At 45.8% G+C, this 16,958-nt stretch overlaps 1 protein-coding gene across 1 annotated transcript in view; it reads left to right on the top strand.

The window, feature by feature from the left end:
* LOC117502058 (ubiquitin-conjugating enzyme E2 E2-like) overlaps positions 1-16,958 on the top strand; it is a 521,468-nt gene that overhangs the window by 374,132 nt on the left and 130,378 nt on the right. The window contains exon 4 of the mRNA XM_034161048.1: positions 5,735-5,867. Coding sequence (XP_034016939.1) covers positions 5,735-5,867 — 133 coding nt within the window. The remainder of the gene's footprint in view (positions 1-5,734; positions 5,868-16,958) is intronic.

Here is a 16,958-nt window from a genome sequence, read left to right as displayed (position 1 = left end):
ATGAATCTAATCATGAGAAAGGGTATTTAAGGTGGCCATTTGCAAATGTTTCTCCTCTTTGAATCTCTTATAATGAATGGCAACATGGGAGCCTCTAAACAACTCTCAAATGACCTGAAAACAAAGACTGTTTTAGGGACATGGTTTAGGGGAAGGATACAAAAAACTATCACAGAGATTTCAGCTGTCAGTTTCCACTGTGAGGAACATAGTGATGAAATGGAAGACCACAAACACAGTACTAGTTAAGGCCCAAAGTGGCAGGCCAAGAAAAATCTCAGATAAGCTGAAGCAAAGGATGGTGAGAACAGTCATAGTCAACCCACAGACCTGCTCCACAGGCCTACAACATGATCTTGCTGCAGATAGTGTCTCTGTGCATTGTTCAACAATACAGCACACTTTGCACAAAGAGATGCTGTATGATGCTGTAATGCAGAGGAAGCCTTTTCTGTGTACACACCACAAACAGAGTCGCTTGAGTTATGCTAAAACACATTTGGACAAGCCAGCTTCATTTTGGACAATGTTCCAGTCTCTACTACAAAACTCACGCCAATACACTATAAATCTCCACTATAATCACCAGTAAACAATAAATCACTATCATAATCACAAATACACTATAAATCACCACTCTAATCATCAAGTAAGGATTAAAAAATGAGAAGCCATGTATTATATGGTTGGAATGCATGACGCGGAGTCTTTTGCTGTTCTTCTCGTTTGCTCTCCTCCTCTTCCCATTCCTCAAATGTTTTATTTTGGCCAAAAATATTAAAATTCACTTGGAAATCCATGTTTTATCGCGTTTCTGTCATTCACCTGTCAAAACACAGCTGATCTGTGCCAAGTGATCTGGTGCGTTGCACCAGAGCAGAGTGATGTTACAGTGACTTAACTCGCTGAGCTACGTGTGTGTATACACGAAAATAATGCATGCCAGTTAGACATGGAATTCTCACTGACCATGGTATAATAAACAATAAATCACCACTATAATCACCAGTAAACAATAAATCACCACTATAATCACCAATAAACAATAAATCACTACAATAATCACCAATAAACAAAAATCACCACCATAATCACCAATAAACAATAAATCAATTTCAATTTATCTTCATTTATATAGTGCCAAATCACAACAAAGTTGCCTCAAGGCGCTTCACATAAGTGAGGTCTAACCTTACCAACCCCCAGAGCAAGCACACGGGTGACAGTGGTAAGGAAAAACTCCCTCTGAGGAAGAAACATCAAGCAGACCAGACTCAAAGGGGTGACCCTCTGCTTGGGCCATGTTACAGACATAAATTACAAAACAATTCACAAAACAAATATACAGGAAATGTTGCCGGTGCACAGGACAGGAGGGTTTCAGGAACAGATATCACACTCATCTCTGGATGCAGCTGCACCTCAAACAGAGAGAAAAGAAAAAACAGAAACAGGCAACAGAAAGACAGCAAATACAGTATACTTTGTCAGCATGAACAAACAAGAAAAACAAAAGAAATATTAAGGTGATCGCCGACCACTAGCCCTAAGCTTCAATAAAAGACCCTGAATTTAGAAAAAATTGGGGCCGTGGCCCGTTTCCTAATAAAATGAATTTAAATGAGTAAAAAGCATAGTAACATACTATGCTGGTATGCTAGCCATACGAAAGGGAAAATAAGTGCGTCTTAAGTCTGGACTTGAAAGTCTCTACTGAATCTGACTGTTTTATTGACGCAGGGAGATCATTCCACAGAACAGGGGCACGATAAGAGAAAGCTCTATTAATTAAAAGCAGACTTTTATAGTATACAAAGTATACAAAAGCAGACTTTTTAATCACCCTAGGGACACAAAGTAGTCCTGCACCCTGAGAACGCAAAGCCCGGGCCAGTACGTAGGGTTTAATTAGGTCAGCTAAGTAGAGAGGTGCCAGTCCGTGAACAGTTTTATAGGCTAGTAGCAGAACCTTAAAATCTGATCTCACTGGGACAGGAAGCCAGTGAAGAGATGCCAAAATGGGTGTAATGTTGTAACACTTTCTGCTTTGTGTCAAAAGTCTGGCTGCAGCATTTTGAACCAACTGGAGACCCCTAATGCTGAAATGCGGTAAACCAGAAAATAGAACATTCCAGTAGTCCAATCTAGAAGAGACAAAACACATCGATCAGGGTCTCAGCATCAGCCATAGACAGGATGGGACGAATCTTCGCTATGTTTTGCAGGTGAAAGAAAGCAGTCCTCATAATATCTCTAATGTGGAGATCAAAGGACAACGTAGGATCAAAAATTACCCCAAGGTTCCTCACTTTGTCAGTGTGATGTATGACACACGAGCCGAGGCTGAGCGTTAACTGGTCAAATTGATGCCGATGTCTCACTGGACCAAGAACCATCATTTCAGTCTTATCAGAGTTTAAAAGTAGGAAGTTTCTAGACATCCAACTTCTCACTGCTGCAAGGCAATCTTCTGAGGATTTTATCTGAATGAGATTACTAGCAGTTATTGGCATGTATAACTGAGTATCATCTGCATAGCAGTGAAAGGTAATTCCAAAACGGCACAATATGTGCCCAAGGGGTGCTATATAAAGGCAGAAAAGCAGAAAATCACCACTATGATCACAAATAAACAATAAATCACCACCATAATCGCCAATAAACAATCTATCACCAGTGTCTTGGCTTTGATGGGATTTGCCTCAAACGGATACTTCTGCCTCATGATGCAGACAATAAAGAACAAGTTGTCCAGTGAGTCACTGAGCTCAGATGTTTATTGGTCCTGTTGTCCCATAGCGAGTCATCACACTATTGCTCTTAATCCTATTTGTATCCATCCAGCAGAGTGTGTTGGCGTCCTTCCCAAGTCCGCTCCCATAATTCCTCACTGTGTCAAAATGCATGCTGTCAAGAAGGTTTGCAGCGGCCGGTGCTTTAAACAGACTGTTGTTTCACACGAACAGCTCTCAGCTTACAGGCACACATGCTCTCTCTTACACGCCCGCGCTCACACACTCACACTCACATTCTCTCTTACAAGCTCACTCTCACACACTCTCTCTCACATGCTCACTCTCACACACTCGCACACTGTCTTACACGCCTGTCTTCACACGCACTATCTCACATGCTTGTGCTCACACACTCGCTCTCACGCTTGAGCTCACACTCATTCTCACATGCTGTCTCACATGCTTGCTCTCACATCCTCTCTCACACACTCTATCTCACACACTCTGTCCTAGATGCTCTTGCTCTTACACGCTCGTGCTCACGTTCTCTCTTACATGCTGTCTCTCACACGCTCTTTCATGAGCTTCTACTCACACACATGCTCTCGATATCAGACTCTCACACTCTCACACGCTTGCTATCATTGTCGCTCTCACATGCTCCCTATCACAAACTCACTCTCACATGCTCATGCTTGCACTCACACTCTGTCACATATGCTCGTGCTGACACCCTTGCTCTCACACGCTGTCTCACATGCTTGCATTCACATGCTCTCTCTCACACTCATGCTTACACACTTGCTCTTACATTCTCACGCTCATGTGCTCTTTCTCACATTGCTCTCCCACATGCTCACACTCACATTCTCTCTCACATGATCTGTCTCACACACAAGTGGTCACACATTGGCGCTCACAAGCTCTCTCCCATGCTCGCACTCACACGCTCTCTCACATGCTCACACACACGCTCGCACTCATGCTCTCTCACACGCTTGCGCTCACATGCTCAGGCGCACACCATTTCTCTCACAAGCTTGCTGTCATATGCTCAAGCTCACACGGATTCTCTTACACATTCTCTCACAAGCTATTACACGCAATCACACGCTCTCTCTCATATGCTCTTCACACACTCGTGGTCACATGCTTGCTCTCACACTTGTGCTCACATGCTCATGCTCACAGGCTTGAGCTCACACGGATTCTCTCACCCTCTCTCTCTCTCACATGCTCACGCTCACACAGACTCTCACATGCACTCTCACACACTCTTGGTCACACACTTGCACTCACATGCTCAGGCTCACAGGTCCACGTTCACCATTTCTCATCCATGCTCGTGCTCACATGCTCACGCTCACATGGACTCTCTCACAAGCTCGCTCTCACATTCTCCCTATTACACGCTCGTGCTCACACGTTCTCTCTCTCTAACACACTAGCATCCATACACTCTCTTTCACATGCTCACACTCACGCAAGTGGTCACACGCTGTCTATCACATGCTCACTCTCACATACTCGCTCTCTTCTGTGTGTAAATTATGAAAGTAAAAGTTGTGCCAAAAAGCAACAGGAGCATCTGCTCTAATTCCAGTAGAAAATGGGAGGTGGAGTAAAGCCACTCTTCTCACAGCTCTGTGTGTGTGTGTGTGTGTGTGTGTGTGTGTGTCGCATTGATGCTGATCATCTTCGTAGTTTGTTTGCACTGATGCATCAGTTATTTTTGTTTAAATCTTGTTTGAAGATTCACAGAACAAATCAAAATGTCCATAAAAGTCTCTAATCGGATGTAATATGTTTATTAGCACTTTTCCCTCCAAATATAGAAAAAACCCCACTGACATTTAGTGTTTGATGTGCCAAAACTTGTGCCAAATCAGCATGCAGATCCACCTCCGATCTGCTGATGGGGTCAGCCGGGGTCTGTCATGGTCTGGGGTTCTGTCAGTGGCCTTGGTAAAGGTCATTTTACACTTCTGTGATGACAGTGTTAATGCAGAAAACCACACTGAGATTTTAGAGCAACATGTGCTGCCTTCAAGTTGATGTATTTTCCAGGTATGTCCATGTATGTTTCAACAAGACAATGCAAAACCATATTCTGCACACATTACAAAGACATGCCTACAGAAGAAGAGCATCTGGGTACTGGACTGGCCTGCTTGCAGTCCTGACCTGTGCCTACGAGATAAAATGTGGAGAAGGTTGAAATGAAAAATGAATGCAAAATGAATGAATTCTGGAATGCAAACGATTCATCGCTTGGTGTCATCAACACTAAGATGTCATTGTTGCATTGTGCGCAGGATTGGTAATGTTTCAAAGTGGAAAATGCTTTAGCATATCAACGTTTTTTGGGGTTTTGTGTGTGTGTGTGTGGGGGGGGGGGGGGGGGTCTGAAACAGAGGAATGGCTGAACATGAGTTGACCAGACAGAACATGAAATATCTTGGGTTCATAGTGTCTGCAGAGAAACATAAATCAAAGTAAATGTTGGAGTCACCACTTGGTGGAGGGTTTTTATGTTTTGCCCCCCCCAAATATAGTTTCTGATTTGGGGTTGTACATGATTGAATTCTTGAATAGAATGAAATAGATGAATAGCATGAAATAGATGATTTGAGATGCAAGTGGTAAGAGAGATCCTGAGTGAGTCCAGTCCAGGACCTGAGCTCCTCGGGCTGCTGGGTATCCCTGGTTTCTGCAGCCTGAAGTGGATCAGAGTCTCGGACTTCCCCTGGATAGTACTCCCGTCCATCACTTCCAGCCAAGGCTGCTCCACATTTCCTTCTGGATGGACCAGGACAATGCAGATGAAATGTCTTTTCTAAGCATCCAGGCATTAACAGTTTGGTGTGGATTGTGGTGTGGTTTTTATTTATTCAGTTCTTTGTCACCACAGAGACTAAAATGATGAGGCAGAATTTTTCTCTCTAAATGTAATTAATTTCTCCTTTTTTCTTCCTCTCCATTTTATTTTGTGACTGCAGTGCCGGTCCAAAAGGAGACAACATCTACGAGTGGCGGTCGACCATCCTGGGCCCTCCAGGCTCGGTGTACGAAGGAGGTGTGTTCTTCCTGGACATCGTCTTCACACCAGACTACCCCTTCAAACCACCCAAGGTGAGTCCCGGCCTGCAGCAGAGCTGCATGCCCCCAAGCTCTCCCAGCTCCCTGTCAGCTTTTTACGCACAGCTGTCCCTGTGAGACAGCGGAGGACAGGCACACACGGAGGGGCTGAGGCTGGGCGGGAGGCAGGCAGCGGTCCCGTGTGTCTGAAGGGCTCGTTATGCCTCACGAGCAGGGAGCTGAGTGCGGCCACGTGACGAGCAGATGTTTGGAGCTCTGCTCACAGAAACACTGCAGGCCACTGTCTGGAAACTGAAGCCGGGTATGTCGTGTTATTTCAGAAAAGACGTGTTTAAAAAGGCGCCAAATCCACAGAGCCCATAAAGTGCTCCTCATCAGAAAGAGGCCAGAGAGTGAGACCATTGCTTCATCATGGCCCTGGAGATACAGCTGTCTTCTGTCTTAAATATCATTCCATGTCTGGATGTCTGTGTAGCTGTAAACGTTTGGATGTGTGCGCTCGGAGATTTGACTTTGGGGCGAGCAGCAGAGGCTGCTAGCTGCTGTGGATTTGACTCTTGTTCCTTATTGAGCATTTGATGACAAATATCTGAGCTGTCACACCTCACTCTGCTGTTCACTGTGTGAAGTAGGTTCTCTGGTATTACCATTGTATGAAATTTTAATATTATTCATAGCTAATTGATTACCCGCCCCACGGTGGTTTGATTCAGAGACTGAAATGAAAACTTCATCTTCACCACCAAACAGATCACTTCCCACCTATCTCAGATTCCAGAGAGCTGTTAGGGTGAGACTAAAGCTGCCTCAAAAAGAGACAGCTGTTATTACTACAACTACTACTGAAGTGCTCAACAGCATGTGTAATTCCCCATATAGGAAAGTATACAAAAGTATTGGTATTTCACACATTTTAACTTATTTATGCCACTTCAAATACAAAAAGTAAATCAGGTTTCTCAGTCTAAAAATTTCTAAAATTATCTTCTTTAAACTCAAACTGAAAGCAAATCTCTACAACTTGATATAAATTAATTAAAAATGTAAAAATATTAAAGCCAAGATAATGGGTTGTATATATAATGGAACCCTTTGGTATAATAATCATTTTTATTGCCAGTTTTCTTCAGACAAGTCAGGGGATGGATACATGAATATTTCCAAGTCACTGAATATGTCCTGAACTTGATTTACATCAGTTTTGTAGAAATACAAACAGTATGATACTCTGTGGTAAATCTGTGTGGAGTAGACAGTTCTTAAAAACTGAGTGACTGTGCAAGAAGGAGAAGAGTGAGGAAAGCCACCAAGACACCCAGACAAGCCAGAAAAAGGTTTAAGCTTCTGTGGCTGTGATTGGAGAAATTGTGCACAGTGCATATTTTGCATTTTGTATCTCCAGTTATACAGCTTCATGATGAAGTGGTACAGAGGAGGATTTTATTAAAAAGAAGACCTGAAAGTTCAGCTACAATTTGCCAGAAGGTACATCTGAGATGCAAACCTAGATTTGATCTGTTGTCATTGTGATTTAGAAAGAGTAAACACAGTTGTTTGACAATTGATGGCTTCATCCAACCACAAACCATGAGTGAAATATGCGTTTTTGTGTTATCCTTCATATTCTCTGAAAAATGGCCTAAAAGAACAAACTTTCTGCCAGGGTACGTAAACTTCTGAGCACAACTGTAATTTAAGATATGATACGATATTCCTTTATTAATTTCACAACAGGGAATATGCAAGAAGTAAAAGGCTGCCTCCAGTTGTCTGCATGGGTCAAACAAAGAGGCTGATGAAGGAATGCAGCACGTTCTGGTTCACCACATGATGGCATGTCCGAGATGACGTGATTAGCTTTTGATCTGGGTATCTGACGGACTTTCAACATGACCCTGACCTTACACTGTGAGGTCACTGTTGTTTGATGTGTTCTTGTGACTGCCACACACTTGGCTGCCAAATAAATATGCTGGTATTAGTTAACCACGTCTCAGTGAGGCAGAAAAGAAGGCAGACGGCCTGTTCACCGTCTGTGAGTCAAACACAAACTCTCTGTAACGGTCTATCGGTAACGGTAAATGGTAAACAAACTCCACGGTAACGGTAAGTGGAATTCATCTCACTGTTGTCACGTTCATGTGCTGCTTCAGCAGTGACATCATGTTACAGCAACAAGCCACACGTTACTGCAACGACACAAAATGTCATCATTCTTGCAGAAATGACAATGTAAGTGTTCCAGACGTCCGTGCTGTGTGTCAGTCATAATAAACCTGTCTCCTGAAAGTCCACACGGAGGGAAAACTCTTCAGTTAAATTTATTCAGTTTATATCACGCCAAATCACAACAACGTCGCCTCAAGGCGCCTCACATACAAAAACAACTCAAAAACAATATAAAATAATAAAAAAAAACAATATAAAATAAAATTAAAACATCAAAAACTCAATTAAAAGTTCACAATAAAACACAATAAAAAGTAAAAAAAACTTAAAAGAATTAAAAACGGATGCTAGCCATAAGACTGGGTAAAAAGATGTGTCTTTAGTCTTTTCTTAAAAATCTCCACAGAATGTGAAAGTCTCACTGAGCAGTCTGTGAATGCAAATCACTGCAGATTTGAAACATTTAGGAACAGATCCAGACGTTAATGAGAGATTAATCATTTCCAGCACAGTCGGCCCAAGAACGGGCCACAGGTCCTTAAACAGTTTTGTTGGTATGGGATCAAACGTCTTGTCCTCCTGTAACCTTGTTTTTCCAGGGGGCCTCTGAACTCGGCTCCGACTGTAATCACTGCTGCAGGAAACATCTCATCATTCCTGCAGCAGGTGCATGAGACCAGGAATCAGTTCACCTTTTGTCAGAGTGAGAAACCCTCCCAGAGAACTGCAAAACTAAGCTGGTTTTGTGTTGGTTTGTGGCTTGACGTGTTTAAAACCCTGTTCTCAGTTTGAGACCTGCATCCTGGAAGGTCACGGTACCTTGTACATCTTTGTTGGGGTTTCAGGCTGTGTGCTTGTGAACAGTGGAGGACCTGCATGTGGAACTCAACTCGACTCAGTGTTTTATGACGGGATCCATAAACTTGTCCACCAACCCCACAAACTGGACCATCTGCCTCTGAGCTAAGGCTAGCACCCTGAAAAGTTGAAGATAGCGTCCCCCCAGGACCAGATCATGATGTCACCACAGATACAAAAGTGTCCATGATGCAACGTGGCTGAGCCCACCAGCTGCAGCGTTCATGGGGACATCTTTAGTGGGTGTTGAAGCTCTGTCAGATGAAGAACTGAACAAGTTGTGATTTTTTGCTGGATTGAAGAAAGCAGATGTGTGCCTGCTGAGATGCTCAGCGGGGTGACCTGCTGGGTCCTGCTGCCTTATAATAAGAATAAGATCATTTCATTCATTGAGAGATGTAATGTATCATTAAACTCCAAATACTACAACTGCAAATGGCACTCATTTACAGTAGTGTTCAGAATAATAGTAGTGCTATGAGACTAAAAAGATTAATCCAGGTTTTGAGTATATTTCTTATTGTTACATGGGAAACAAGGTACCAGTAGATTCAGTAGATTCTCACAAATCCAACAAGACCAAGCATTCATGATATGCACACTCTTAAGGCTATGAAATTGGGCTATTAGTAGAAAAGGGGGTGTTCACAATAATAGTAGTGTGGCATTCAGTCAGTGAGTTCGTCAATTTTGTGGAACAAACAGGTGTGAAACAGGTGTCCCCTATTTAAGGATGAAGCCAGCACCTGTTGAACATACTTTTCTCATTGAAAGCCTGAGGAAAATGGGACGTTCAAGACATTGTTCAGAAGAACAGCATAGTTTGATTAAAAAGTTGATTGGAGAGGGGAAAACTTATACGCAGGTGCAAAAAATTATAGGCTGTTCATCTACAATGATCTCCAATGCTTTAAAATGGACAAAAAAACCCAGAGACGTGTGGAAGAAAATGGAAAACAACCATCAAAATGGATAGAAGCCACCGAAAGCCATCTGAAAGCCGTCCTGTGACACCAACACGGAGGTGCTTTTGTCCCGCGCCATGAGCAGCTCCGTGGCGCATCCCTCCACTTCTCTTTCCATGAAAAAAACTCCTGTAACAGTGGAATGTGCCGAAAAAGTCTTGATGTCCACATCTTCTACCATTTTTGTGGAAAACAGACGACGTCCCGGATCAACAAAGCCTTCACGTTGGAAACGATCTGGTTGTTTCAGCGGGGTGTCAGCCTGTCGATCGGCACTCGGAGTGTGCTGCGCTCTCAGATGCTGTGGGCGGTCTTTAAACCGGCTGGAGCACTCCTTAATCTGTGTAATCCCCATAAAATCGTCCCTGAAAGCCATCTGAATTTTCCGAATGGTGTCCACCTGGAGGTCTCTCACAGTTCTGGAAAAATTTGATGCAGCAAAGCTCCAAATCATTCAGACATTTATTCGCAATAAAAATCCGACGAGAGGGGTGGACCACTGCTCACACAAAGCCTGCTTACAGGCGAATGACGCAACCGACAGGCGTGAAAAAACTCACGCATGCTCACAAAGGTTCAAGCTTGGCTGATGCAATCACACGTGATTCAAATCCATATGGTTTTTGCAAAAAATAAAAAGGTCGGATACTTTCTAACAGACCTCGTATTTTGTGGACTGATGAGAGTAAAATTGTTCTTTTTGGGTCCAACGGCCGCAGACAGTTTGTGAGACGACCCCCAAACTCTGAATTCAAGCCACAGTTCACAGTGAAGACAGTGAAGCATGGTGGTGCAAGCATCGTGATATGGGCATGTTTCTCCTACTATGGTGTTGGGCCTATATATTACATACCAGGTATCATGGATCAGTTTGGATATGTCAAAATACTTGAAGAGGTCATGTTGCCTTATGCTGAAGAGGACATGCCCTTGAAATGGGTGTTTCAACAAGACAATGACCCCAAGCACACTAGTAAACCAGAAAAATCTTGGTTCCAAACCAACAAAATTAATGCCTGGCAGATGTGAAGAAATCATAAAAAACTGTGGTTATACAACTAAATACTTGTTTAGTGATTCACAGGATTGCTAAAAAAGCAGTTTGAACATAATAGTTTTGAGTTTGTAGCGTCAACAGCAGATTGCTATGTGTCGGACGCAGTCGGAGAACCGACCAGCGTTTGACGTTAGGACCCAGCATAAAATAAGCAGAGCACGGTTCAAAGGATAACAGAATTTAATGACATAACAGTGAGTGCTAATTAATAACAAATAAGTGCGCGGTCTGGCAAGGTGGAAGAACAGTGCGCTCCCAGCAGCACAAACGGTCCGGAGCCAGAACAGTTCGGACCCAAGGACCCCGCCGACACCCCCCAGGTGGCCGCGACCAACCAAGTCTGTGAAAGAAGAAACCATCATGTTAGTCCACCACTCCACACACAGAGAGACCACTCAAAGGTGTACATAAACAGCAAACACTTCCTGGCTTAATCACCAATCAGCTTCCCACCCTGCAGGCATGGAACACCCAGTTCAATTCTCCACTGCAGTAGAAGCTGATTAAACGACTAACATAACAGCTCAATATAATAAGGTGTGAGGGACACCACATTTACTGACTGTACTCATGTTAGTCACAAAACCTAAAGTACCTCAGGAAGTGTGCTGACGAGCGTGAGACCTCACCCCCTCCTCTTTCACAGACCATGGCATCAAACCTGGTACGGTCTCTGCGTCCATGATGATGAGATGGTTCTCTAAACGTCGATCTCACCCGTCTGGTCACAAGGTTGAGTCTCTGGCCAATACACACTGTATACTCCAGACTTAAATGCAATCATGCCCCAATCCATATAGATGCACCACAGCTGTGAGTCCTGACGAGCTGCACATGACCAGCCTCAGGTGATCAGGGTGAGGTCCTAATAACTCAGCCACACAGCCACTCAGTCCTGAACGCATGCCACCTGGAAGGAAAAACAAAAGACAGAAAACAGAAGACAGAAACAAAAGCCAGCCAAGCACCCCAGCCACACAACACAGATGCTACTATTATTGTGAACACCCCCTTTTCTACTTTTTTTTTTACTAAAAGCCCAATTTCATAGCCTTAAGAGTGTGCATATCATGAATGCTTGGTCTTGTTGGATTTGTGAGAATCTACTGAATCTACTGGTACCTTGTTTCACATGTAACAATTAGAAATATACTCAAAACCTGGATTAATTTTTTTAGTCACATAGCACTACTATTATTCTGAACACTACTGTACATTTATTATTTGTATATTGTAGATGAAAGTAAACATGTGGATTGATGTTGTTGTCAGTAATAAATCCTGTTTAACTTAACCAGTGTTTTTCGGTGTTCAGCCTTAAATCCTTCAGTGTTGTGCTTTATGTGGTGATATTTGGGAATATGACATAAGGAAAAGTGACCACACATTAGAAAATTCACAGATTTCCATAAATAAAATGAAAATGCTTTGTTCAAGGCTCCCGCCCCTCCTGACGCTTAGAGAGGATCAGTGGGTATAGAAAATGGATGGACTGATAGATGGTTTGTTCAAATTCTTTAATATTTTGCTCACTTATAGTTACCGTACATAAGCAGCCAAGTACATGTTGAGCTCAACTAAAAACGTGTGGTTTTGGAGATACTGGGTTGTTCATCCAAACATTTCATTTTTTGAGTATCGGCTACCACTGACCCTGTCCCGGAACACCAAGTTTTCCTTGCTTGGACCATTTTTGTTAGCTATTGTCCACTACAGGACCAGAAACATCCCACAGAAGCTTCTGTTTTGGAGATGCTTTGGACCAGTCATCCAGCTATTGCAATTTGGCTCTTGTCCCCATTTTTCCTGCTTCTGAGTTCCAACACATCAAGAAAATGTTCACTTTCTGCCCCCCACTTTTTGTAGACTTTTTATGTTATTCCATTCGGCCCTGGTGCTGATCATGTTCTTGCATTCCTGACAACTTCTCTTACTTCTTCCAAGGTAGGTTCTTTCTCATCTAATGGTTTCTCTGGCTGTTCAAGTGGCTCTATTCTGCTGTTTCCACCCAATGGCTCATGTCTAATTTCATCGGAGTGTGTTGCCTTCAGATGTGCTTCCACTTCTGCCCTTGATTTCTGTAATTTCCCCAATCTTCTCCCTTCCAAGACACTTACTGCAAAGCCATATGGGTCCTTGATAAAGGCTGCCCTTTTCCTGTTCTTATCACGTTTGTTCCTCCTTAATCTTTCTGCATTCCGGAGTTCTTTGAGCCTCCTCCTTAGGTCTTGCCTCAGCTGCTGCAGCCCTTTTCTCTCCTCTTCCCTGCTTCTCTTATACCTGTTAGAAAGTGTTCTGATCTCTTGTCTTATGCTAATGATCTCCCTCTCTCGTCTGCTAGGCTGGTGAACTGTCTTTTCTTTGGTTCTTCCTTGTTTCCCAAACTGATCTTCTCCAACACAGTACACCAATCTGCACATGCTTTCCAGCTTCCTTTCCACTGATCCTGTTAATGTCGCCTCTAGGCGCTTGTCCATGTCCTCATCAAATTTCTGCCATTCACCACTATTCATTGGGGGCCAGTTTATCCTCCCTTTCTTCTCTTCTACAAATCCCTCGCTGGTTGCTCTTGGTTCATCAGTTGATCTCCTTTTGCTTTCCTGACTTGGGGCAGTCAGTTGAAGGTCCTCAGTATTGTGGGGTTGATCCTGACTATGGTCCTCCACCATGTCACCAGCTAAAGCTGCACGTTCAAACTGCCTCTCGCCAGTTCTACATTTGATTTCGCCTGGTGGATTTGAGTCCCTTGAGATTCTTGCACAGTTGTCACAGTAACATGTTGGCTGTATTAGGGTTGTTCCAATCAAAGTCCATTGTATAAGCTTTGTCATTGCCATTGTTCCATCCTGTTGGGTCTTTCATCCTCCCTCCCTCTCAAAAGACCCTGAGGGTATATCTCTGTTTCAGTACTCGTAGCTAGCTGAAGGTGCCTTTTTACAAAGGCGTCATTGTTGTGTGGGCCGCTGAAGAGGAGGTACTGCTGGCCCACCACCACCAGAGGGCGCCGCCGCCCCACAGGAGCAGCCTCGGTAACAGCTGTCACCCATCACCTGAGACAGCTGACGGCAATTATCACTGGGGTATATCAGCAGGACGGCATCTCCACCTCATCGCCGAGATATCGTTCTACCTGGAAGGTAATAATCTCAGCTGACTGCTTGACAGTAACCTTTGTGATTTTTGTGAGTGATTGCAGACTTTTTTCTCCAACGAGAGGTGGAGGTAGCTTCCCTGCCGTACAGGTTGCTGGGTGCAAACGCGCCCACGTTAATTGTGTTCTTGTTCCTCGCCAGCAGTACCAGGTCCGACACGCGGAGGCAGTGGCCACCTGGGAGTTCGGAACTTGGCGGCTCCAGTATTCCCGGGGTCCTGTGGCGGAGGAAACCGTGTGGTTCCGGTTCTACTTTGGAGAGGCGTCTCCTATCTTCGAGCCTGCCCACACGACACCTTTGTGAATTGAACTTTGTCCATTGTTGTAATTTGTTGTGTTTGTTGTGCACGTTCGCAACAGTAAAGTGTTGTTATTTGACCTATTCCATTGTCCGTTCATTTGCGCCCCCTGTTGTGGGTCCGTGTTCCTACACTTTCCCAACAGGATATCTCGGCCAGCGTCATGGATCCCGAGGGGCGTCAACCGGCTGTTGAACGGCCAATGGAAGAACAAGGCGCACAGGCGTCCGCAGGAGGGGTAATCGGTGAGTTGCAGCGGATCCTCACCGCTTTCACGACTCGGTTAGACTTGATGGCCGAGCAGAACGCCCTCCTGAACCGCAGGGTGGAGGCTCTCGCCGCGCAGGTGGAAGCGCGCCCTCCGGGCGCCGCTGCGGCTCTCCCTCCCGTAGACCCTGTGCGTGACAGCGACGTTCCACTGGTTGTCCAACGACCCCCCCCACCATCCCCTGAAGCATACATAAGCCCCCCAGAGCCGTACGGAGGCTGTGTGGAGACGTGCGCGGATTTCCTTATGCAGTGTTCGCTCGTCTTCGCACAGCGTCCCGTCATGTACGCGACCGACGCTAGCAAAGTAGCTTATGTGATAAATCTGCTTCGTGGTGAGGCACGCGCTTGGGCTACAGCGCTCTGGGAGCAAAGTTCACGGCTCCTTCTGACATATGATGGGTTTGTGAGGGAGCTCAGAACAGTGTTCGATCACCCTAATAGAGGAGAGACCGCTTCAGCCGTGCTGCTGTCAATGAGACAGGGGCGCCGGAGCGCAGCTGCCTATTCAGTCGACTTCCGCATCGCGGCTGCGAGGTCCGGCTGGAATAGCACTGCCCTCCGCGCCGCCTTCGTAAACGGACTGTCATTGGTCCTCAAGGAGCACCTGGTGGCTAAGGACGAACCGCGGGATTTGGATGGGCTTATCGATCTTGTCATACGATTAGACAATCGGTTAAATGAGCGCCGTCGGGAACGAGACGAAGGGCGTGGCCAGGCACGCGTCGTCCCTCTCCCTTCCGGTTCCGACCGCGTTCCGCCCTCCCCACGCTCCACGGCCCCTGCGCTCCGTGCGATCACAGCTCCCCCTGCTGACGAAGCCATGGACACGAGTAGGGCAACATTTAGGGCACCGGTCACACAAAGGAGGCTGGCCCGCGGAGCGTGTTTTGTTTGTGGCTCGATTGAGCATCAGGTACGAGACTGCCCCGAACGGTTAAACACCAACGCCCGCCCCTAGACACTGGGCTGGGGGGGGCCGAGACGTTCACGTGGGACACACCCACATCGCCACACGACTCCCAGTTACAATCCTTTATGAGGATTTAACCCTGAAGGCCCCAGCACTGGTGGACACGGGCTCAGAAGGGAATTTGCTTGATAGCAAATGGGCCAGGGAGATAGGGTACCCTCTGGTGGCGCTTACCTCGCCTGTGCAGGTACGGGCACTAGATGGCTCCCTACTCCCTCCAATCACCCACAAGACACCACCAGTAACTCTGGTGGTGTCGGGGAATCACCGGGAGGAGATCGAGTTTTTTGTAACTTCGGCCACCTCCCGTGTGATTTTAGGTTTTCCCTGGATGTTGAAGCACAATCCCCGGATCGATTGGCCGTCCGGGGTAGTGGTCCAGTGGAGCGAGACCTGCCATCGGGTATGTTTAGGTTCCCTGGTTCCTCCCGGTTCCCAGGCCAGGGAGGAGGTCAGAGCCCCGCCCAATCTAGGGACGGTGCCGGTGCAGTACCATGACCTTGCGGAGGTGTTCAGCAAGGATCTGGCACTCACCCTTCCCCCGCACCGCCCGTATGATTGTGCCATTGATTTGGTTCCAGGCGTTGAGTTCCCGTCCAGCAGGCTGTACAACCTCTCACGACCTGAACGCGAATCAATGGAGACCTACATCCGGGACTCTTTGGCTGCCGGGTTGATCCGGAATTCCACCTCCCCGATGGGTGCGGGTTTCTTTTTTGTGGGGAAAAAGGATGGCGGATTACGTCCATGCATTGATTACAGGGGGCTGAACGAAATCACGGTTCGTAACCGATACCCCTTACCCTTGTTGGATTCGGTGTTCACGCCCCTGCATGGAGCCAAGATATTCACCAAGCTTGATCTTAGGAATGCGTATCACCTGGTTCGGATCCGGAAGGGAGACGAGTGGAAGACGGCATTTAACACCCCGTTAGGTCATTTTGAGTACCTGGTCATGCCGTTCGGTCTTACAAATGCTCCCGCGACGTTCCAAGCATTGGTTAATGATGTCTTGCGGGACTTCCTGCACCGATTCGTCTTCGTATATTTAGACGACATACTCATCTTTTCTCCGGATCCTGAGACCCATGTCCGACTTGTACGTCAGGTCCTGCAGCGGTTATTGGAGAACCGGCTGTTTGTTAAGGGCGAGAAGTGTGAGTTTCACCGCACTTCTTTGTCCTTCCTGGGGTTCATCATCTCCCCCAACTCCGTCGCTCCTGATCCGGCCAAGGTTGCAGCGGTGAGAGACTGGCCCCAACCCACAAGCCGTAGGAAGCTGCAACAGTTCCTCGGCTTTGCGAATTTCTACAGGAGGTTCATTAAGGGCTACAGCCAGGTTGCTAGCCCCCTGACAGCCCTGACCTCACCAAAAGTCCCCTTCA

This window comes from Thalassophryne amazonica, chromosome 20, assembly GCF_902500255.1.
Source record: "Thalassophryne amazonica chromosome 20, fThaAma1.1, whole genome shotgun sequence".
Lineage (NCBI taxonomy): Eukaryota > Metazoa > Chordata > Actinopteri > Batrachoidiformes > Batrachoididae > Thalassophryne > Thalassophryne amazonica.
The sequence above is the reverse complement of the archived record's forward strand: the minus strand, read 5'-3'. Positions and strand labels throughout refer to the sequence as shown.